This window comes from Camelus dromedarius, chromosome 6 (assembly GCF_036321535.1).
Source record: "Camelus dromedarius isolate mCamDro1 chromosome 6, mCamDro1.pat, whole genome shotgun sequence".
NCBI lineage: Eukaryota > Metazoa > Chordata > Mammalia > Artiodactyla > Camelidae > Camelus > Camelus dromedarius.
In genome coordinates this window covers 12,793,786-12,817,129 of record NC_087441.1, presented here as the reverse complement: position 1 = coordinate 12,817,129, position 23,344 = coordinate 12,793,786, and the positions used below count along the sequence as shown (strand labels likewise).

Sequence of the window (23,344 nt, the reverse complement as noted above, 5' to 3'; positions counted from 1 at the left end):
CTCTGGAATAACTCAGGATGATATTTTATTGCTCTGGTCAAAGATTTGAGAAAAACCAGCTGTGAACTTTAAAGCAATGTTTTCAAAGCCAAATGATAAGGCTTTAATAAATCACAAAGTTTTGGATAAAAACCTCTGGAGAAAAACAGCAAGAAATACAATTCTGCACCCCCCTGCCCCCCAAATCTACCTTTATAAGCCACCAGAGAGCTACATAATGGTAGACTGTTAACCACCTATAATCCAGGGGAATTTTTAGTTCCTCTATAAGAAATGTCCACTGTCTGGGAGGTGGAGTCTCTGAACTGGCAAAACTGCTGTTTTTCATAGGATGGCTAATGAGAGAGTTATCTGTGTGTGTGTGTGAACCAGGCACTCCTCTGCTGAGGAGTGGTGCCTAACCTGAACCTGGTTAAGGCACACACTGATGGGACAATCTCACGCCCACCAAGGTTGGTTATGAAGTAAAAGCACTCGTTGTCCCCAGGAAGGAAAACTGAAGGCCCACGGCAGCTGGAGGAGCAAGTGTCTATGGACCAGAAGAGCTGAGTGATGCACGAAACATACATAAACCCCGTCCAAGCCTGAGTGGGCTGCTCTGCGTTCCCAGAGCAGAGCAGGCAGTTCTTGGTCAGGACAGGGGGAAAGCAGAGAGAACACTGAGGACTAGATGAACAAATGGGCATGAGGGACACAAAGGAAGAGAGTCGAGTTAAGAATGGAGCTGGGGGAGGAGGGTACAGCTAAAGTGGTAGAGCGCATGCTTAGCTCGCATGAGGCCCTGGGTTCAACCCCCAGTGCCGCCTCCAAAAAATAAATAAACCTAATTACCAGCCCCCACCAAAATAAAATAATTAATTAATACAATAATAAATAAATAAAATACTTTCAAAAATAACAGCTGCAGATAGTTTAAAAAAAAGAAAAAGAACGAAGCTGGGCTCGTTTGAAGAGTCCCTGAGTTTCCCGTTGATTGCGGTCTATGAGGGGAGAAGGCATCGTTAATACCGCTCATTAAACTAAACGGTAAGATCTGTATTCTTTGCTCACTTACAAAATTATAGGAATATATCCTTTATCATTTTTCTGCGCTACTGAATGCCACTGCGTTGGAATATACAGTTGTTGACCATTTTAAAGAGTAACTTACACAAGTAGAAACTCATAAAAGATGGATAATCCTAGGTATTGTATCAGTGAGTGAGAGTGCACTTCCAAAACTAAATTTTCTGTCTCTCTCTCTCTCTTTTTTTTTTTTTTTTACCTTATGTTTGTCAAGTAGCTGTTGGATTTCCTCCTTGGAAGACACGATAATTTTCTGGTCTCCGGCCATCTTCTCTCGTCCAGTGTCCAGCAGGTCAGCCAGATCTTGCAGGGCCCTTTCATACTGACTCTTGAGAGCAAGATTCTGGTTCAGACCACTCCGCCGGGAGCCAATGGTCACCATCAGCTCATCATACATGTCCTAAGAAACAGACCGCAAGACTCATGCTTAATTCAAATTTACCTCTATGTGAGGTACACCTGACACCTGTCCTCTCAGGATGCCAATAGTTTATGGTGAGGTTGGGCTTAAAATGCTGAAAAACTGCTCACACGGCCAAGAGAAAAGTCACAGAAAATGTAGTTCTGATTTTTAGAATGCTCTCAAATTTTATCATTTTAGAATAACTGAATTGAGTATCTTCAACATTTTGTCTGCTAAATAATAATCAGATTTGGGACTATTCCTCAAATAAACAGCTACAGAAACAGAAGAGTTTAATGTGAGCAAAAAGACTTTAAAACTTAAAAAGGCCCTGTTTTTGCCAAATGTGGCGGAGTAAATAAATAACTATTTAAACTGGAAAGACATTTTAGTGGGTGATGATACACCAAATACGAAATTTATTTGAGGCATATGGACCTAATTAATGTATCATATTAAGGGTTAGCAGGTCAAAATGGCTCAATCTGGAAAAGTTCAACTTTAATGCCTATTTACAGCTCTGACGCTTGACCATTACACCTGACATTTAAGTACTGCTGGCAAACTGTCTAAAAAGGACAGAGTGGGGGCAGTGGTCCATATTATGAAATGTTAGGTAATCGGATGAGACAGTTAAAATAAAAATGTTCTTTTTAAAGAGGTATTTTATTTTCTCAAAAGAAAGAACTTGTGACCCTGTGTTGGACTCATATTATTAATCCCTCAATAGCTCAGTTCAGAGAAAACTTAACATGTGTGTGTTTTTTTTTTCTTTAATATAACTTAACTGTGTTTCCTATCAGATGCTACTTTGCTGGTTTAATATCCCAGTATCTTCCTACCAGCCTGATTACAGATTCTTGCCCAGGTGCCAGATGTAGGAAAACATTCTAATTCCAACTGTTATTCTGTACTCCTGAAAGATGCCAGGAAGTCTGTTTAGATTTCAGCTGCATTCTAGTTTAATTTTTTTTGGTTCTGGAATTGAAACAATGCCTCTTTTCCATTCAAACATGTAGGAAATATAAACTATAATTTTGGACACTTGAGAAAATATACTTTCTAAAAAGTATTAGCTTAAGTATTTTTTTCCTTAAAATGGCTTTTGGGGGTAGAGTATAGTACAGGATAGAGATCTTTCTTTTAACTTCTCCAGGTAGGTTGCTAATTACTGTATCTTCTATAGTAGAACACAATATGCCACAATGGAATGATACCAATGCTTAACCACTGGAATAATAATTATGTCAGAAAATCTTAGAATGTGAGACTATCAGACTTAAAAATTGGACACAAGAATTCTCCAACAAATAGCCCAGACAGACCACCCTTTAGTAAATCTCAAAAATTGATAATTTATTTTACGAAATACAGTAAACGTTTCAGAAAATGTTTTAAGAGTTACTTGGAAGAAAAATCAGGGTCTCAATAACATGAATTGTTTTAGCCAAAACCTGAAAAAACAGAGAAAATAATTTTTTCTTAACTTCTAGTTAAGATGTATCATTGAAGTCAAATGCCACTGGGAGAAAATTGTACCTGAAGTCTGGAGAGTTCTTGCATGGAAGGCTGCTCCACCTGCAGCTTGTCAGCACGCCTTTTTAACTCAATGATTCCTGCATCCAATTCCTTCAGCCCATCTTCAGCCTGCTGTATTGCCTATGTATGATTTATGACATTTCATTAAAACTCACGTGAACAGTCTCCAAGCAAAATGTGACTATGGTGTCCCCTTGTTTGTTCCTCCCCTCTCCACCTAAAACATTTTCCATGTAAAAGAAACTGAGAAAATATACATGTATGTACATGTGTAACTGAATCACTTTGCTGTACACCTGAAACTAAGGTTGTAAATCAACTACATTTTAATAAAATAAGAAAGAATTAAAAAAAGACATTTACCACATCACATAAAAACCATGGTCCTCTATTATACAGAAAAGGGAAGAAGGCCCTTTATTACACTACAGATCAGCTATTTTAAAGGTGAGGAGGTAGGAGGGGCTTAGCATGGATGGCTGGGAGAACAGCTTCCTGGAACAAATAAGGAAAACTGAATAGGAACCTGAATAAGAAGCATGACTTAGGACAGAATCAGAAAAAGGTATCTGCCTGAGATTTTCTAGGGGACTGTGTTCTGGTTTTCTGAAATGCAGTTCTGAGCATCTTTGGAGAGAAGTTCAGTGAGGCAGGAGGAAAGTATGTTCCAGCATAGTCAGGGAGGGCTTCCACTTTGTAAAGGAGAACAGCAAGCCATCGAGCCTGAAAGAGGCTGCTCGTGTGGAGCCTTGTCTTCCTAGCGTGAGGTCTGCAGAAGCAGGACAAGACCTCAACCTGGCCTTCACGGAGCTTAGAGATGGTGAGGAAGCTGAGTAAGCAGAAGAAAACGAAATAAGGCCGAATACAATTATGTACTAAACTTGATGCCGGTCATCCCTGCGAGATGGCTTTGGAGCCCGGAGCCACCAGTGAGTCCTGGAGCAGCTGAAGGAGGCTTTTGGAAGAAGAGCCACCTCAGCTGCCCCTGAAGGATGAAAGGAACACGAACTCCAGATGGCAAAGGAAACACGTGTCCTGTTTTCTCTTCCATGAGTCCCCACTACAACCACAGCCAATCTTTTGTTTGCTTGTTTTCTGGTGTGTTTTTCTCCCCCATAAATCTGTAAGAGCAAGGAAACAGGAAAGAAGATAATACTAACAAAATTTTACAAACTGCACATCAGAAGGATATGTGGTAACTGACTTAGGAAATCCGAGAAAGCTGAATCCTAAGCTAGTAGTGGTTCTTTATCACCACATTTCAGCAACAGGGATCTCTGGGACTCTGGGCAACCTGGGATGGGATGCTGAATAAGGGGGCTTGGTGAAAAGATGCTTGAAGAGCAGTTCACTTCCCAGATCCCCTTCCTCATTCCACACTGGCTCTTCCTTCCTTGGTGAAAGGCTGAAAGGTTATTTTCCAGAGAAGGTACAACAGACAGCCTCTGGATGGAGGGGCGCCAGACACAGTTGTGGGCTTGAGTCCTTGACTGAGAACAAGGGGATAAAGTGTCTGGACGCCCACTGAGCGCTGAATGAGAAGCCCTGCATCTTCTGGAGTGTGGAGTGCTGAAGCCACGTCTCTCCTCCCAGACAGAAGGGGAGTTGGAGGAATGTGAAAAGGCCGAGAGACCTAAAAATGTTGACACAAGGGTTCCCCAACAAATAGCCAACACAGACCATCCTTCAATAAATCTCAAAACTGTCCAGCCCCATCCACTCATGAAGTTTCCATTCTGCTGTTTGGTCTCCCATCCTAAATGTGAATAGACAACAAAACATTTCTGTATAGCTGAGAAAAGCCTCTAACGGGAAAGGTAGAGCCCAAAATAAGCCAACAAATAGAAGCAACGTGGAGGGAAACTGACTATCCAGGGCAAAACAAAACAAAAAAAGAAAAAACAAACCAAAAAAACCCCAAGACTAATAAAAACCTTCAACCAAAAACACCCGAAGCCCCCCAATACAAAAAAAAAAAAAAAAACAAAAACTTCAACCAAAAAAATTATTACTAATACTCAGAGAGATTCCAAACGGTCATGCATTTTTTTAAAAAAGGAACAGGATACTACCAAAAACAGACCATTCAGAGAACCGAAAAAAACTTCTGGGAAGATTAAATGCCTGAGATCAGAAATGCAAAAGTCAAGAAAAAAGTCTGGAGTTGGAACTGAGGAAGTCTCCAGAAAACAGAGCAAAAAGACAGAGAGAAGTGTCTCTGGATGAGAAAACGAGAGGACTGGCCCAGCGTGTCCCACACCTGCCTACAAGGAGTTTCAGAAAGGGAGACAGATAAAACAGAGGGATGAAAAATAGTTAAATAAATATTTCTAATAGACACAAGGAAATGTTCCAGAAGAGGAGGATGAAGGCTGCCCAATCAAAGTAGCTCCTGGCCCAGTGGATAAAAGGCACATCATTGTGAAATTGCAGAACACTGGGACCCTCGGGAATGAGAACAATTTTAGATTCCTCAAGCCAGCACCGGAAGCTAGAAAACAATGGAAGAAAAGCCTCAAAACTCTATAAAAAACTGACCAAGACTTCTATGAAGAGCCACGCTACCATAAGTGTGAGCAAAGTACTGGAACATTTTCAGACATGCAAAGTGCTGAAGAATTATATCTAGCGTGCATCCTTTCCTAGGAAGGATATGCACTAACAAGACAAGGAAACAACAGAATAAAGACAAAGACTTGGGACTCAGGAAAGAGAAGACCCAACAGAAGGGAGAAGGGAAGGAAGTACTCAGAATGGCAGTAAATGGAGATCCCAGAAGACAGCTGTGCACCAGACTCATGGGGCAACAGGTCAGTTCTAGGTCAGAAAGACATGACTCAAAAGATGAATAAATCCCCATGCCTTCTGCTCTTATTACCTCTTTAACCCAAGGAGGATTAATTAGCACTTTTTAAAAAGTTGCCTTCCATTTATTCAAAAAGATAAGCCAGTTATTTATTTATATCTGTGAAATTTACTTTAGTTACATTGGTCAATAATTAATAAAAGTGTCACTTGTGGTCATACGGACCTTAAATTTCACACTAGAAATTCAAGGCAAAGCATCACTACAGCTGCTCAAATCTTGTTTGGAATCAGATACAATATGAGCCAAAAAATAAAAATAAAAATAAAAAATGTCCTTGCAAGCAGAAGCTATGACATGGAAGGATGCTTTTTAGTTTGGGGAAAATGAGGGATTGCTTTTAAAAAACAAACGAAATTATGGTCAAGAAAAAGACATATGCACATATAACTTTGTAAACTATCTTAGATGGTGAGAGAGAGAGAGATCCTTTTATACTGAGAAATTTTCTGATGATTTCTATTTCAGGTGATTCCCTGTGGCTTACCCATAGAATCATTGGAGATCTACTGAAATTAGGTTATGAAATTCTATTAAAATACACATTTTCATAATCATGAGCCTACAAAAAGGGATCTTCTATGTAACAGCCTTCCCATTTCTTCTCCCCTCCCTGTTTCCACTGCCAGTGTGATGGTGTGAATCCTCATTCCTTCTCCTCAGTGCAGTCGTGGGGACCCTCGGATGGTCACCCTCCTTCCTGACCCTGATGCTGCCATGTCACTCATCCAGAAGCAGGAGCTGACACTGACCCTCACCCTCACCCTCAAATATCCCTAGTGACCTTCCACTGCCAGTGGTGTCCAAGGTGAGTGTAAGTACCCCGAAGTGTAGTAAGATGCTCTATGAGATGCAATACTACATCTGTCATTTATATTCAACCACATGCATTTTAAAACTTTCATTTGTGTGCATGCTTTGTAACATAGTACCTGCTTACAATTTATAAATAGGTAGATGTATTTGTGGTATGTGCTTACTTCTTTTTCACCAATGAAGTGGGCAATCCATGAAGTTTCAAGGCCATTCATTTGTAGAATAGAGTCCAAATTTTTTGACATTCAACAGGTCTTAGAAATTGCCTCAAATTCTTCTCTTCCAACATTATTTCCCCTCAATCACTTTGGTTCCTCGTTAAATTCAGCTAAACAGGGTTACTTGCTTTTCTCCCAAAGTGCCCTGAACTGTCTAACATTTCTGTCTTTGTTCTGGCTCTCCTCTTTATTTGGCACCTTTCTTCTTAGTCTCTGCATGTCCAAACTTCTAAGTCCAGTTCAAATTTCCCTTTACCAAATTTTCCCCTGATCCGATCACCACTGAAGGTAATGGACCCACCTTCTAAACTATGTCCATGGTGCTTCATCCGTATCACTACCAGGACAGTCTGACTCCCTGCCAAATGTCACTGAGGTTCATGTCTAAGCTCACTGTTAGGTGGCATCTGTCATTAATGCCCTTTCCTATCTCACATTTCCTGGCTGCATGCAGAAGTAAGGGACAGAGTCCATGTAATCCAAGCAGTTATTCAAGCCTTAAAAATAAAATACGTGACCAACGAAAACACCACAGTAAGCCATCAGTCTTTCATAGAACATTCGAAATTTCCTAGTAAATCAGATCTACTCATTGCATTTGCTCTTCTGGAAAAAGGCAGCTGTAAATACCTCTATTTGCTCTGCCACAGGCTGTTCCAACACAGTTGCCAGTTTCTGCAGAATGATGTATTTGTGGTCAGCCAGTGATGTAAACAGCACCTTCAGATCATTCTAAGGAGGAAAGCGACAGGAAGACTTAACAATTCAAAGTGATTGTAAATATAACACACGTTCTTAGAAATAATAGGTAGCTATAGGAATTTAATGTCCAGAAGGAAAAATACTGTCCTATGGAAAAGTAAAAGGAACTGTTAATGATTTACACAAGTGCTAAAATTGACTTTTGAAGAATTTGTTATACAAAGCATTTCCAATACAATACAAATGGAGACAAAGAATGCAAATAAAAAGCACTACTTAAAAAAAAACTAATACTGGTCACCCTAATCTCCTCATTATTTCTGTACTAAATGAGCACATTTAAACACTGCAGCATAAATGTTACACTAACAACAACTATCTAGTAAGATAATCTGTAGGTGTTATCTCGATTTGGGGAAAATTTTATGCTTAAGAATAATTATAATCTCCTTTTTCCTTTCTAGTCTCCTTCCCTCCCTTCCTCACTTTCTTCTTTCTCTTATTTTCAACAAATTTGTACAAGCTTATAAAAAGCCAACCAGAAGTTTAAAAAAGAAATATTATTCACAATGACCAAAGACATACAAAGAGATAACGCTAAAAGATCTTAGCTCAGCCTTCTGTTCATAAACATGACTCATTTAAATGTCCAGATAAACTTATATTAAGTTAGCTTTGTACAGAAAAGAGGTAACTATCAGAATTTTGGTACTCAATTCTAAAAGGAATAATAAACTAGAACAAAATTTGAATTACAAAATTTTTAATATTTCTCCTGAAGTATCAGCAAATAAGCTCTATTTCTTATTAGTCAGAAACGTCTTCGATGGGCTGATGGTGCATCACAGGCTGAAGTCTGACTCATCACATTCTCCTCACTGGGGGCTGATCATATTCCAGTGTGTCACGAAGATGCCAAAATTCTGATCATCTCATGAGGCAGATAATCACACCAAGGAAGAAAAAAGTCTTTAACGATGTATGGAAGCATTAGAACACAAAATGCAGGACTAAAAAGCAAAATAGTAGGTGAATTCTGCAGTTTGAAAAAAAGAAAGAAAAGAAATAGCACTGAACGTGAGAGTTAGAGAAAAGCACACGATAACTGTCACTGACCAAACCCCGAACCAACCCGCAAGCCTAGCTGCAGACTAAACAAGGAATTGTAAGAAGAGCACTGGGAAAATGATGCCGGGAGCAGGAGTTTGGCTGATGAGTTAGGACAGTGCTTGTACCATTCGGCTGTGTTCAGGGTGAGGCCACGTGGACCGTGAGAAGGAAAAGATGGTTCCCATTCATTTGAACCGATTCAAAAGAAATAACATCTTTATTATCTACATGCATTTAGAAAAACATTTCAGTTAATCTAAATGAGTAGATAAGTATAAACAGCATGGGTCTGAAATGAAGAATGTGCATGGACTTGCTGTATATCATCTTTACATTTTTAATAGTATATTTTCCATCTTAATCACATTCTCCTCTAGGTAACAGAGAACAGAGTTCACATTTCTGGAAGCTGCACTGATCACGGGAAGAGACTAGGCAAGAAGACAGCAAAGCAAAGAATACGACTGATTCAAAAATTACTAAGTAAAAGACTATATAATAGGTCCTTTTAACCATATGGATGTTGGTATTTTCTTAAAAATGAAAATCTAAAGATTCTAACTATTTCTTACCGCCACACTTGTGACACAGCAGGGTGATTAAGGTGTCTAAATACCACACACATAACAGACATCACAATTTTTTTCTTACAGTCACTGGAATTGCTTGCAAGGTATAAAGAGGTAGGCTTCTAGCTGTGTCAGAAACAGGTCCATAGAAAGTTTGAAGTTTTAAAATCACTTGTGCGGCTTCACTCATTTAATTAGAAATTCTTTCATTTTTCATTTTTTAAATAATTTAAAATACTCAGTTATAAAAATGTCCAGGAAATTTAGCTGGGTTTCAGTCTATGGATAAAAAGTTTCCTGAATACAGAATAGTTATTAGTAACTTGCGATTCCTTGTAGATAATGTACACCTACATAAGATCTACCCATTCCTCCAGGTTGTCTGTTGGGTATAGGATAATGTTAGCAGTCTGGCAAAAGCTGATACTCAAAAGTTAACTGGCAGATGAAGGCTGCCATTCCACTGAGCACTGAGCGCTGACAGTATACCGGGCGCTTGGTACAAAGTAAAATAAAATGGTTTGTAACTTGACTTTTAATTATATTAACATTGGAACTCTTTCTCTCAATTAAACTGGAGCACAAACATTTTGAAATGTAGGTTTTTGTTCACGAGCTGGCCATGAACAAGTAGAAACTTGTTGGCACACACACACAAAAAAAGAACGTGATTGAAAGAGGATTTCATGGTTTGTTGTTCTCTTCTTGGTCCTCTAACCAAAGTAAGTTCCAGAGTGTTCGTGCTTAGTTCACTTTTGACTCTGACTGCCTATAATTACCAGTAACAATTTAAAAGTACCAAAAACACCAGCACAGTGAATGCTTTTAACCCACCTCATTCATGGCCAATAGACTAGAATGCTGTTAAAACTCAGTGCATTATTTTATACAAGGGGAAATTTAGAGGAATGCAACCAGTTTCCATAAGTTGCACAGCAGACTTGCTGATTTTAGACATCCTGTGTACCTGCAGTCAGATCTTGCATTCAAATCAAAATACCCAGATAGTCGACCCCAGGCTTTTTGACTCTAAGGGAAATGCTCTTTTTTCCCGTGTACTACACAACATAACAGACACAAATACAAACATCTAATGCAGGTCATTTTTCTAAGCCACAGGACTTGTGACTATTCACCTGAGTATCTTAATTCTACCCCATCTTTGCCCGGCCAGTGGTTACTGCCAGCGACCCAGTCTTGCCCATTGGTCAGTGGCACTGCTACCCACCTGTCTCCTCTGTCAGCCAATGCCCCCAAGACGCTCAAGTCAGAGTCCCCCTGTCTCTTGTTCTAAGGTCCAAACCATCAAACAATGCCCCTCAATTGATTCTGCCTTCAAAATATATCATCATGAGTTGGTCTACTTTTCTCCATCCCCCTGCCATCATCCTAACAATATAAAATATACAAACATTCTTTGAGTCAAAACCTGCTTCTAGTTCTTGATGGTTACATAACCTTGGAGAAATAATCTGACCTTTCCATTGGTTTCAAATCCTCTGTCTATTGTAATAAATACTACTATTCATAGCAACAACAGTAACAAAGCTTTCTGAGCGGTACACTGTTTTAGACACTGTTCAAAGTGTTTTACACATTTTAGCTCGTTTTATCTTCACAAAGCCCTATAAGGCAGTTACTATGGGCACGGTTTAATAGTTTGGGACACTAAGGTCAGAGAAGCAGCTAAGGTTATACAACAGTAACTGATAAAGCCATATTACTATTATTATGTCAATAATACATGTAAAAATTTTTTGTGAATAAAAAAATGATAGCTGAATGTTTATGATAATTTTAGTTTATAGTTTTAAGACTGTAAACTACTGGAAGGCAGTGACAATTTGTCCCCCTAGGTGAATATATGGAAAATTCCATGTTTCTTGGCTAATGGTACATTTATTTGACATTTTATAGTACTTCTTCTTTTTTTTTTTTTTTTTGCAAGTCAAAACTTTATACTAATCCCTTGGCCCTAATTACATGTATTACATGAATCTATTTTATAAATCATCTATGGTTGTTAAAAATTAAGTTCAGTTAAAACTCATTTTATAAATCTTCTATGTTAGGAATGAAGTTCAATTAAAACTTAAGTAGTCCCCAAAGATGCTTTTTATGAGGAACGAAAATCAACACTAAAGTTTATCAGCAGCTTTTGCAATTTGCTTAAGTTTATAGTCACAGGAAAAGTCTCATAAGCACACAATTATTTGGTCGGCAGTCTGGGGCTAAAAGGCAGTAAGTCTGCAGAGTGAAGATTGGGAAGTAAAGGAATACACTTTTAACAGAAGTAGAAGTAATTAGGCCAGAGTCACTGTCCACGGCCCCCAGGTATGGGGATTCCAGGGTTCATTATGCATAACAGCACTTCCTGCATGTTTTTTTGGGGGGGGGGTCTTATGTTTTAAACTCTACCATTATCAACTGGAAATTATCAGCATAATGTGCCATAAATATGACTTCCACCGGTTGCATTTAAAGTTCTCGTCAGCCCTTCGTTTGGTGGGCTGGTTTCCTCAACTTTTAGTTTTCTATTCCTTGAGTTTCAATCCCCTTATTTTTCTGTAATGTTCTTGCTCTTTGTACATTTGAGCAAAAAAAAAAAAAAAAAAAAAAGTAGGTCTATCCCATACCTCACCAGGGTCCTGTTTATCAGTGAATGTAGCCGGAGAATGGCCAGACACCTCTTGCTGATGTCTTACCTGGAAATTTAGAATCTGCTGAAGTCTTTCCTTCATCTGATGACATCGCTGATTTACTACTGAGTCTAGCAAAGATAACCTGCCCAAAAGACAACCCAAAGTGTCTTCAATAACACCTCGGTTATCGCCGTTCTCTGGAAATGCTTGGGAAAACAAGATCTTGTTCTTATCCATTTCTTCAGACATTTCCTTAATATCTTTGGCAAGAGTCTGGGGTTGATAAAAAAAAAAAAAAGAAAGTGCATTTCAATGTTTAGATCCATGAATTTATATACAAATCAAGTCATTTCCTCATAGAAAGTCCACTATCTCTCTCACTGTTCACTGATAATTGCATCTAAAGCAAGTTGGACCATTTTCATATACTTCCATAAATATTAGGCAAGTTATTGTTGGAAAGATTTTCCTCAGAAACTTTATATCATTCGCTAATAATCGTATATAATATTTGGTGAAAAAAAAGTGAGTTTTCTAAAGTGCCATTTAGAAATTCATAATTACTATTTTTAGCTTGTGTTTCATATGTGGAGGATTTGCGACATAGAACAGGGTTTCCACAGGGTTCTCAACTTTTTCCGCCTCCTACATACACAAGACAAAGAATTAAAAAAAAAAAACCAAACATAAATATCTTTGAGAGCTTTCTGTATTTAAACAGCTCTTTTCTGCATTAGTCTCCTTGGAAATACACCTCATTTGTACTTTATTAGAATTGCTTTATGCTTAACATTAATTATCTTCTTTTTTTTTTAATAGACTTTATTCTTTTAGAGCAGTTTCAGGTTCACCACAAAATTGAGCAGAAAATACAGAGTTCCCACATAGCCCACACATATATACTCCCCTATCCTCAACATCCCTCACCAGTGTGGCATATTTGGTACAATTGATGAACCGACATGGGCACATTATTATCAACCAAAGTCTATAGTATAACTTTAGGGTTTGCTCTTGATTTTGTACATTCTTATTGGTTTTGACAAATGCATAAAGACATGTAGCCACTACAGTACCACACAGAATAATTTCATTGCCCTAAAAATCCCTTGTGCTCCATCTATCATTCTTCCCTCCCTCCCTCCCTCTTCCCAAACCCCTGGAAACCACAATCTTTTTATTGTTTCTGTAGCTGTGCCTTTTCCAGAATGTCATTTGGTTGGAATAGTACAGTTTGTAGCCTTTTCACTTAGTAATATGTCTTTGAAGTTTCTTCTATGTCTTTCATGGCTTGATAGGTCATTTATTTTTTACTGCACATTTATTTTTTAATTTACATATATGCACTGTTCATTGTTTCTAAGAACATTTAGAGCTTTAGCTTTTTAATTTTTTTTTTGGTGGGGGGAGGTAATTAGGTTTACTTATTTATCTGTTGTTAGAGGAGGTACTGGGGATTGAACCCAGGATCTCAAGCATGCTAAACATGCACTCTACCACTTGAGCTACATCCTCTCCTCTTAGAGTTTTAGCTTTTTAAACTTACATAGTTATCAAAGGAATAAAGCCAACCACAAAATAAGAATTAACTCAAAAAGATACATAACCCTGCTATTAGCAGCAACATTATAATTGCCAAGATACGGAAGCATCCTAGGTGCACATCAATAGTTGAACAGATAGTGGAGATGCAGTATATATATATAAAATGGAATAGAACTCACCCATAAAAATGAAGGATATTTTGCCATTTGCAGCCCTTCATTTACTTTTTTTTTCACTTCAAAAACCAGAATTTTATAACTGGCAGAGACATTTCCATTACATCAAAAACAACAAAATACCTAGAAATAAACTTAACCAAGGAGGTTACCTATACTCTGAAAACCAAAGTGACACAAAGAAATGGAAAGATTTCTTGTGCTCCTGGATTGGAAGAATCAACACCATCAAAATGGCCATACCACCCAAAGCAATCCGCAGATCCAGCACAACCCCCATCAAAACACTTGCGACATTCCTTACAGAACTAGAACAAACAATTCCACAATTTATAAGGAACCACAAAAGACCCCGAATGGCCAAAGCAATCTTTTGTAGGTCTCTCTCTCTCTTTTAATTTTTTTTCTTTCTTCTTTTTGTTCTCTTTTCTTATGGTCTGATGACTAGAGAAGTTCCTTTAACATTTTGGTAAAGTTGGTTTGGTGGTGCTGAAATCTTTTAGCTTTTGTTTATCTGAAAATTTTGATTTCTCCATCAAGTCTGAAAGAGAGCCTTGCTGGATAGAGTATTCTTGGTTGCAAGTTTCCCCCTTGCATCACTTTAAATATATCACGCCACTCCCTCCTGGCCTGTAAAGTTTCTGCTGAAAAATCAGCTGATAACCTTATGGGAGTTCCCTTGTATGTTATTCATTGCTTTTCTCTTGCTAGTTTTAATATTTTCTCCTTATCCTTAATTGTTGTCAGTTTGATGACTATGTGCCTTGGTGTGTATGTCCTTGGGTTGATTCTGTGTGGTAGTCTCTGCGCTTCCAGGACTCAGGTGGCTGTTTCCTTTCCCAAGTTGGGGAAGTTTTTGGTTATTATTTCCCCCAAAATTTTCTCAGGTCCTTTCTTTCGCTCTTCTTTTTCTGGGACCCCTGTGATGTAAATATCAGAGTGCTTCACATTGTCCCAGAGTTCTCTTAAAATATCCTCATTCCCTTTTATTCTTTTTTCTGTTCCGAAGTAGTGATTTCCACTAATCTGTCTTCTGGCTCACTGATCTGCCTCGTTTAGTTCTTCTGCCTCATTTAGTCTATTCTTGGTTCCTCCTAGTATATGGTTCATTTCAGTGATTTTATTCAACTCTGTTTGGGTCTTCTTTATATTTTCCATCTCTTTGCTAAAAACTTTGCTCTGTGCATCTATACTCCTCTTGAGTTCTCTGAACATCTTGGTCATCATTAGTTTAAGCTCTTTCTCAGATAAATTACCTATCTCATCATTTATTTCTTCTTCTGAGATTTTATCTTGTGCCTTGGCCTGGGAGATATTCCTTTGCTGCCTCATACTGTCTATCTTTCTATGTGTTTGTGGATTCCTTCCACAGGCTTTGGGACTGTTGTTTTCTTATTTCTGGTATCTGCCCCTGGTGGATGAGGCTGGACTAGAGGCTTATGCAGGTTTCCTGGCAGAAGGAGCCAGTGCCTGCCCACTGCTGGGTGAAGCTTGGTCCTGGGCCTCTGGTGGGTAGGGCCCATCAGTGTCTAGAGGCCTTTGTGGCTCAGGAAGTCTGCTGATGGGTGGGGCTGTGTTCCCACCCTGAATGTTGTTTGGCCTGAGGCTTCCCTAAAGGCTGTTGGGTGGGGCTGGGTCTTGGTGCTGATGATCCAATCAAGATGTCAGCCTCTAGGAAAGCTCACATAGATGAACAATCCCGGAATGTCCGCCACCAGCTTTTATGTCCCCTGGGTGAGCCGCAGCCGTCCCCCATGTCCCCTGGAGACCCTCTAAATCCAGCAGGCAGGTCTGGCCCAGGTTCCTATGAAATCACTGCCTCTGTCCTTGGACCTGGTGCAGGTGTATGCTTCTCAAATGAATGGAGTCTCCATTTCCCCCAGTCCTCTGAGGATCCCAGAGCCAAGCCCCCCTGGCCTCAAAACCAGATGTCCTGGGGTCTCCTTCTCTTCCCAATGCCGGGACCGAAGCTGGGGAGCCTGACGTGGGGCTTACAGCTCTCACTCCTGTGGGAGGTCCTCTGCGACTTAACTAATCTTCAGCTTGTGGGTTGCCCACCCGGGGGGTATGGGGCCCAATTATATCACGAGCACACCCCGCCTACCGTCCTGCTGTGGTTCCCTCTTTATGTTTTCAGTTGCAGAGGATCTCTTTTGCTAGGTTCCAGTCTTTTTTCCATGGTTGTTTAGCATCCAGTTGTGGTTTCATTGTAGTCACAAGGAGAGGCAAGCTCGTGGTCCTACCACTCCGCCATCTTGACCGGAACTCTAATTATCTTCTTTATACATAATATTAATTATCCAACATCAACATTTCAAGTGCTTTGTAAGGTCATCCACTCATAGACACAAGCTGCCAAACTTACCTCTTGGTTGAAGAGGCAAGTTTCCGTCTCTTCCGGTAAAAGTGCCGTGGCAACAAATAAACGTTCCTCAACGTCGTCCAACCAAGTGGAGGTAGCTGAGACCCCATCATACAACTTCTGTTCCAAGTGAATGTTCTGCCTCTTTGTCCCCCCGCCCTGAGAAAAAAAAAAAAGAAGGGAACGGGAAGAAATAATTAAGTACAACGTTTTGAGGAATCAAAGGAAAATACCAGGAGGAGATGCTGGGGTCCAGTGGCTCTGCCTTTCCAGGCTTATCACAAGTGCTGGGTCCCAAAAGTTCATGCCCAGGGGCAGGGCAACCTCGCGGGGCCCAGGATCCACCAGCAACCCAAGCGTGCAGCCCTACCTGGGATGAAACCTCCTCGAAGGCCTGGTTCAGTCCATCCAGCAAAGACGTCACCGCGGATTTATCTTGGGCCTGCCCGTCCCCCTTGTACAGTGGTACGCCAGACAGGAGCCGATTTGGCCTGCTGTAAAGCTGGAGGCAGACAGGGGAGCTTATTTACAAGCATCTGTGCTATGTTCAGGAGTTCTCATTGAGAAATGCACCCTGAAGCAGAGGCTGGGAAAACTGTCCTTATGGACACTTCTGCTAGAGAGAAATGACCTCTGCCACACATGTCCACTAAACATAGTGACCAGATTCTGCAACGGCAGTGTTTCCCCTTAGGGACAAAAAGAAAAAGAAAAAAGAGAAAAGAAAATAGTAGGGAAAAAATTCAAAGCCTTCCTCTCAACTTGTCTTGGTTTCGCACTACCCATGATGAAATAATCCATCCTAAATACCATATCTAGACCGATCCTTTTGCTTTCATGATTCCCTCATCTCCCTTACACTCTTTTAGGCACAGCAGTGTCACCCTAGTAAGGCCCACGATATGCCCCGGCATCCAAACTTTCGAATGTTTCCAATCAAACTCAAGTTTCCCATAGTTTTTTAGACCATCTTATTCTTGCCTCACCTGCCAGGCTGATTGCTCATTATCCTCTAAACACTCCAGGCTCATTCCCTGCCGGAGCTGAGATGCCACCACCCAGCATCTCTTTAATGCCACACCTAGCATAGCAGCTTTCCACTTTTTTCTTTTTTTTTTTTTTACTTTTGCTTCATCTTTGATTCCTGTTTATGGACCCCCCCTGGCTGCTTAATTTTTCAGAACTGTCTATAATACTTCCTTGGCTGGGATCCACGTTCCCAGGAACAGGAGTCATAACTGCTGAGGGTAGATGAGGAGGTGCGTTATTACCTTTAGATCGTCCCCTTTCAGGTAATCCCTGGTGTAGCTGCCCTACAGCGCCTGCTTGGTCAGCTCCTGCCTTTCCCTCCTCAGATGCTCTGTAATTATCGACACCCTTTCGCTTCCGGGGTCAGCCTCGCTCAGCCCCTAAGCTAGTCCTGGCCAGATCAGTGAGAAGAGCAATGTCCTCAGATCTACAGTAAAGGTCCTAGAATTTACTCCGACAACATCACCAAAGTGGAATGTCTCAGAGCATTGCTGGCCCAGAACCTGGGACTAGGCTCCTAGCTTCAAAATCCCGCTGGACTACAGCTGTGGTGCAGCTTCCCATAGGCTTCTGCTTCCCCTATTAATTCTTTAAGGGGTGAGTTCCTGTGACTCCCCATTGTTCTCTGGCTTCTGCTTAGGGTGAACTAATAGTCATTATCTACCTAGAACCTTCTGTTGCTGCATTTAATTCTACTGGATTTGGCTCACTTAGTGGAACCAACTCCAGCATCACAAGTCCCCACCCATCTTGGGAACCAGCTTACAGATGGATCAGTGACCATTCTAGTTGATCACCGGCTTCCCCTTCCTTTAGCTCCACTGAGGTCCCAATATGTTTCTTATTAAGGTCTTCTGAAATGATTAAATACTGGAAGTAGCAATGGAAAATAAGACAACTTAGTAATTTACTGACAAATCTGTAGAATTTCTTTTGGTCTGGATGTGTATATCCTTAATTTGCACCCTTGATTTTCAAAGTTGTGGGGAAAAGAGGGGGCTGTTTAAAACTTAATGATTTATGTGAATGAGTCATCAAATATTAATCATCTCTGAGGAGAAGAGTACCTAGAAGTCAAATAAATTTCTACATAAAAAGATATAATTATACAGGGATATGTGAAACAGGTCTGTTAAGAAAAAGGCAGGATGAGTCAGCGTTTTCTGTCTTATTTTGGAATTGATGCGGAAATACAGATTATTGCACAGTTACATTCATTCCTGTAGAGTAAGCTGTACATCTTTTATATTAAACATGTAAAAGCAAAATGTTCGATACCACTTGCTCTTGTTCCTGTTCCAGAACATTCTGAAGTAGTTTCTGCTTGGTACTAAATTCTTGATGTAGGCTTTCCCATTTCATTCTCATCTGGTCTTCAGCAGGTGATTTCTCCCCTTCCATCCCCAACTCCTGGGATAACACATCAGGTTTTTCGCTATTAGAAGAATAAATAATCTAAGTTTACAATGCGTGTAAAAAGATGGTAAGTTCTAGGTGACTTACTGTGTGTGCTAGATCTGGCCTCTAAAATTGGAACCAGATTATTTAAGCCATTAGCTTATACTTTAAAGATATTAAATTAAAATAGAAAATTTGGGACTAACCATAAAACAAGTATATTCTTACTCATATTATAATTGAACTAGGAGCATAATAATTTTAAAATACACTGAAAACAGCTCAGTATTAAAGATTAAAAAATAAACATAACCTTTAGAATCAGAAAGTGTATGATCAGACTAGTACCCTTTGACAAATAGCCCACACATTAATTCAAAAACCCTAAAAATGTTGCCTAGGCTACTGAGAGTTTTCACCCTGAGTCCAAAGGAAATACTTGAGAGTAGGTTTCAGGACATGGAACAGGAGTACAGGACATGGAAGGAAGGCACTGAGGCATCATCCTTAAAGACAGGTAGGAGGTGGCACCTGTGGCCTTTGGGGTGAGACAGACCTGGGTTCCCTGTTCAGCACATTAGATTTGTGACTTTGAATAACATGCTTCACTTCACAGAGCCTCCATTTTCTCTTATTTAAAATGGAGGTAGTGTTTATCTTGCAGAAGTATGAGAATTGACTTCAGAGACAATACACATAACACTATGAACTTTTCTGGCAAAAAAAAAAAAAAAAACAAGCACTCAATAAATGGGGCCCAATAATAATGATAATGGTAACAGTAAGAATCTGGGGGACCCAAGTGCTATTAGATCTTAGTTTGTCAGGAGTTTTGAAGTCCTACTAGAACCATGCCGTCTGAAAGCCACACTAGATAGTAACTGCTATTCGGATGGAAACTTTTGCTCCAGGGAAGGAAAACAAAGTTCACTGGCAAAGCCAGTTCCTCTCAGAATAACTACTGAATACAATGGTTTCCTTAGGTAAGTCTGTTGTAGTAAGCCTTAAAAAATTATCTGTCGGGCTATGACGCGGGAACTCTACTTCTAGGATATAACCTGGAGATTATTTCTCACCTGTGCACCTGACGGCACGTGAGAAGGTTAAGTTCAACGAGGCTAGTGATAGCGAAAAAAGAAATGGAAGCCATGCAAAGTCCCATCAATAAGAAAATGGGTGAATGAGTTATTATTTTCATACGGTAAAATACTATTAAGCAGTTAAAATGAAAGAATTAGGTCTATATGGATCAACGCAGACTGATCTAAAAAAGGAATGTCAAGTGAAAAAACTACCAAAATAAAAGTGGTATCTAATTTTGTTAGTTATACGAGTCTCTGGGTTTCCCTATGTGTTTTTCAAAAACAATCTTTTTAAATAAAAAACAAGTTTTAACGTTCTTATGAAATTTAATTTCTTCATTGTGCTGTCTTTTGTGGTGATGGACTGTAGTGCATCACTTTTAATTCATTTATGTTTGTACAACAATTTAGTATAAAGCCAGGAGATATTTAATATCACTATATTCTTGTATTTAATCGACACATAAAAATACCACCAGCAAATCAGTCTTAAATTAGAACACAGCCTTTCGTTTCTCTTAGAAAATGTTCTTCTTTCCCTTTGGTATTTGTATCAATTAATTTCAAGTTGAAATTTCTTAGTAATCTCGGAAGGACCCCTCCATCAATTCTCCCATGTCACTTAACTCCTCATATATTAAATTTGAACCCATGAAGCAAGTCATGCCCCTCCCACAGGAGTTTTCTTACATAAACCAATTCACATTTGATAGTCTTTGAACATCTGCTAATAAGTTGAAGGCTGAATATATAAAGTTTTTTTCCCTAGCAATGTTTTTGTTCTTTAAAAAAAAATATATATATATATATATTCTTTCTTTGGGCTTCTGCATATTGTTTAATTTATGGCTGTTTGTTTGCTTGGTATATTTACCCAGAAGCTTGAAAAGCATGGCTGACCTGTAATCAACCAGATTTACAGGAGACTTTTCTAAAGAATTTTTCTGAAGAATAAAATTAAAGCATTTATAAGCAATCTTTAAAGTGAGTCTGGGACAGAAAGCCAGTACTGCACCGCAAATTTCTCTTTAAAACATTTTTATGTTTGAAAGAGCAATTTATAGTTGTTTGTCTTTCATCTGGGTCCTTTCCAAAGCTAAAGGCCAAGGAAAGGAGAAAAAAAAAATCATGGCAAGAAAGTTGCAGAAGATTCCTACCACTGCTTGTCGTGACTCCCCGTATGATGAGGAAGCAATGTGTAGATGGGTTCTTTGTAAAAAACAGGGTTTGGCAAAAATATTCAGAAAACTATGAGGGACGAATAAACATCTTAGAAGAACTGGAAACAGAACACAAAAGGCAAAGTGAAGGCAAGTCTCAACTCAGAGTCAGCATGGGGGAGCCAGGGTTTTTCATTCTGGATTCAGACAGACAAATAAATGTTTACGGATTTATCAGCATTTTTAAGCATAAAAGACTTTTAAAACCCCATTATATTTTAGCATAATTTTTGCAGTATTAGGATTATTTTAATGGAATTCCTGACTATAGATGTTAGTATTCATTCTTATTCTTTTAAATGGATGTTCACTGGTTATATCAATATTTTTACTGTTTTCTGTTTTTTTTTAAATTTTCTTGAATATCTTTCTATTTTCTGTATGTATGTACATACATTGTCACCATTAATGTCATATGTCAGCAACATTATGTCAGCACTGATTAAACTGAAAAAAAAAAGAAAAAGAAAAAGAAAATTCTCCAAACCTGCCCTTGCCAAAAATTACTTTTTATCATCTACATTCTAATCTGGTTCTTACCCACACGTACAGTACATATTCAATTTTATATCACATTTTTACTTAGTATCTCATATACACTTTCTGATATTGTTATATAATTTTTTGTTAAGATTATATAAGCATAAAATTTTTCTTAGACTTTTTTATACTAATAGGCACTTTGGCATTTTTTATTATTTGATATCATAAATAATATTTCAAACATCATTTTTATAAGATGTATTTCCTCCTTTAGGTTATTTCCTTCAAATAAATGTTCAGAAATGAGAATCCTGGAGTCCATGGAGTTAAAGTTATTTGAAATATGATGGTTGCCATAGAATGCTACTAAATTACAACCTTTAGCAATACATGAACACAGAGGTTTCACTGAATTTTTTTTAATGTTTTAGATTTTAAAGCATGTTCTGCTGTGTATCTTTTCAGTTGACATTCACAATGTTTACAATCCTTCTGTGATGACAAAAGTCACTTATTATCCTAATTCTACAGATAAGGAAAGGAAGACTCAGAGCTGACTTACTTTTCCATGGTGACAACTGCTGAACTGGAATAAAACCCAGACCTGCCCCAAAATACAGAGATACTTTCCCTCCTCGACAGTTTCTTTTTCTTCCTACTTTTTAAACCAGAATCTGCAACTTGAAAATTCTCTACTTCTCCTAATTTTTCTTTCAACATTCTACTTTTCTGGGTATAAGACTTTCAGTCTCCACTCCAAATCAGGACTCAAAGCTCAATGACTCTCTACGTAAACATTATAGAAATAGACTATCAAGAAAAGTTAGGATACTTGGTAAGCATGTATAGCTTATTTTTCAGAATGATATTAGGGGAAGATAAGCTCTTGTAGGGAAAACGTTTTGCAGTTAGATGTAATCATTTCATTAGAAACACTATGAATCTAATTTTATAATGCATTCCTTATTTGATTTTAAAAAATGAACTTATAAGCATCTTCTCTGAACAGACATGCTGAGCATCCTGGAAAGAGGGCAAACAACTTGGCCATCGTGATTACTAGCTGTACTCATGCTGCACAACAAAATGTTCAAAATGCAGTAAACTTAAAATCATAAAGTGAAAACAAAATGTTACATTTTTACAGAAGATACTCAAAGTAAAATTTTAAATGAGATGTTTACATCTCTTCAAATGTCAGGAAAACAGTGACGAGAAGAGAAAGACAAACTGTCACTCAGAGAAATGTAAATCAAAACTATCATGAGATATCACCTCACACCTATCAACAAGCCTATTATCAAAAAGACCACACAATACAAGTGCTGGTGAGGACGTAGAGAAAAGGGAACCCTCCTACACTGTTGGTGGGAATGTAAATTGGTGTAGCCACAGTCGAAAACAGTATGGAGGTTCCTCAGAAAAACTAAGAATAAAACTACCATATTATCCAGCAATTCCACTCATGGGTATATATCTGAAGAAAATGAAAGATTCTAATTCATAAAGATACATGCACCCCAATTTTCATAGCACCATTATTTCCAATAGCCAAGCTATGGAAGCAACCTCAGTGTCTATCAACAGATGAATGGATAAAGAAGATGCGGTACGTACACACACATACAGGAATACTACTCAGCCATGAAAAGGAACGAAATTTTGCCATCTGCAACGACATGGATGGACTTGGATGATATTATGTTTAGTGAAATAAGTCAGACAGAGAAAGACAAATACTGTATGATATGACTCATATGTTGAATCTAAAAAATAAAACAAACTAGTAAATGTCAAAAAAAACCCAATAAAGAACGAAAGAGAGAAACATACCCAGCACCACCAAAGGTTTCTGCAGCTGAGTGTTGGGTTAGGATTTCTTCTCCACGACTGGCTACTGACCGGAGGAGGCTCTTCTGCTCTGCTAATTCCTGTTCCAACTCCTGCTCAAGGAAGAGGGCAAGTAAGAAAACATTTGTTATTTGATGATTATCGTTCAAATCATGGTTCTATATCTAGAAAATTCTCGGAGAACTTTGGTAGTAAGTTTTTGAGTTTTCACATTACATAAAAGGTGTGGTCTAGGTAACTGCTTGGACATGACTCCAAATCCTCTGAG

General features: G+C 38.8%; 1 protein-coding gene across 18 annotated transcripts in view; it reads right to left on the bottom strand.

The window, feature by feature from the left end:
• The window catches only part of SYNE1 (spectrin repeat containing nuclear envelope protein 1), a 427,973-nt gene that overhangs the window by 105,187 nt on the left and 299,442 nt on the right, over window positions 1-23,344 (bottom strand). For 16 of the 18 annotated variants that reach the window (XM_031456562.2, XM_064486565.1, XM_031456561.2 and 13 more), the window contains 8 exons: window positions 23,059-23,168; window positions 18,321-18,477; window positions 16,384-16,515; window positions 16,017-16,172; window positions 11,994-12,203; window positions 7,538-7,639; window positions 3,008-3,127; window positions 1,265-1,465 (listed from right to left, as the gene is read on the bottom strand). In XM_031456562.2, coding sequence (XP_031312422.2) covers window positions 1,265-1,465; window positions 3,008-3,127; window positions 7,538-7,639; window positions 11,994-12,203; window positions 16,017-16,172; window positions 16,384-16,515; window positions 18,321-18,477; window positions 23,059-23,168 — 1,188 coding nt within the window. The remainder of the gene's footprint in view (window positions 1-1,264; window positions 1,466-3,007; window positions 3,128-7,537; window positions 7,640-11,993; window positions 12,204-16,016; window positions 16,173-16,383; window positions 16,516-18,320; window positions 18,478-23,058; window positions 23,169-23,344) is intronic. The other 2 variants (XM_064486566.1, XM_064486567.1) reach the window with 1 other exon arrangement.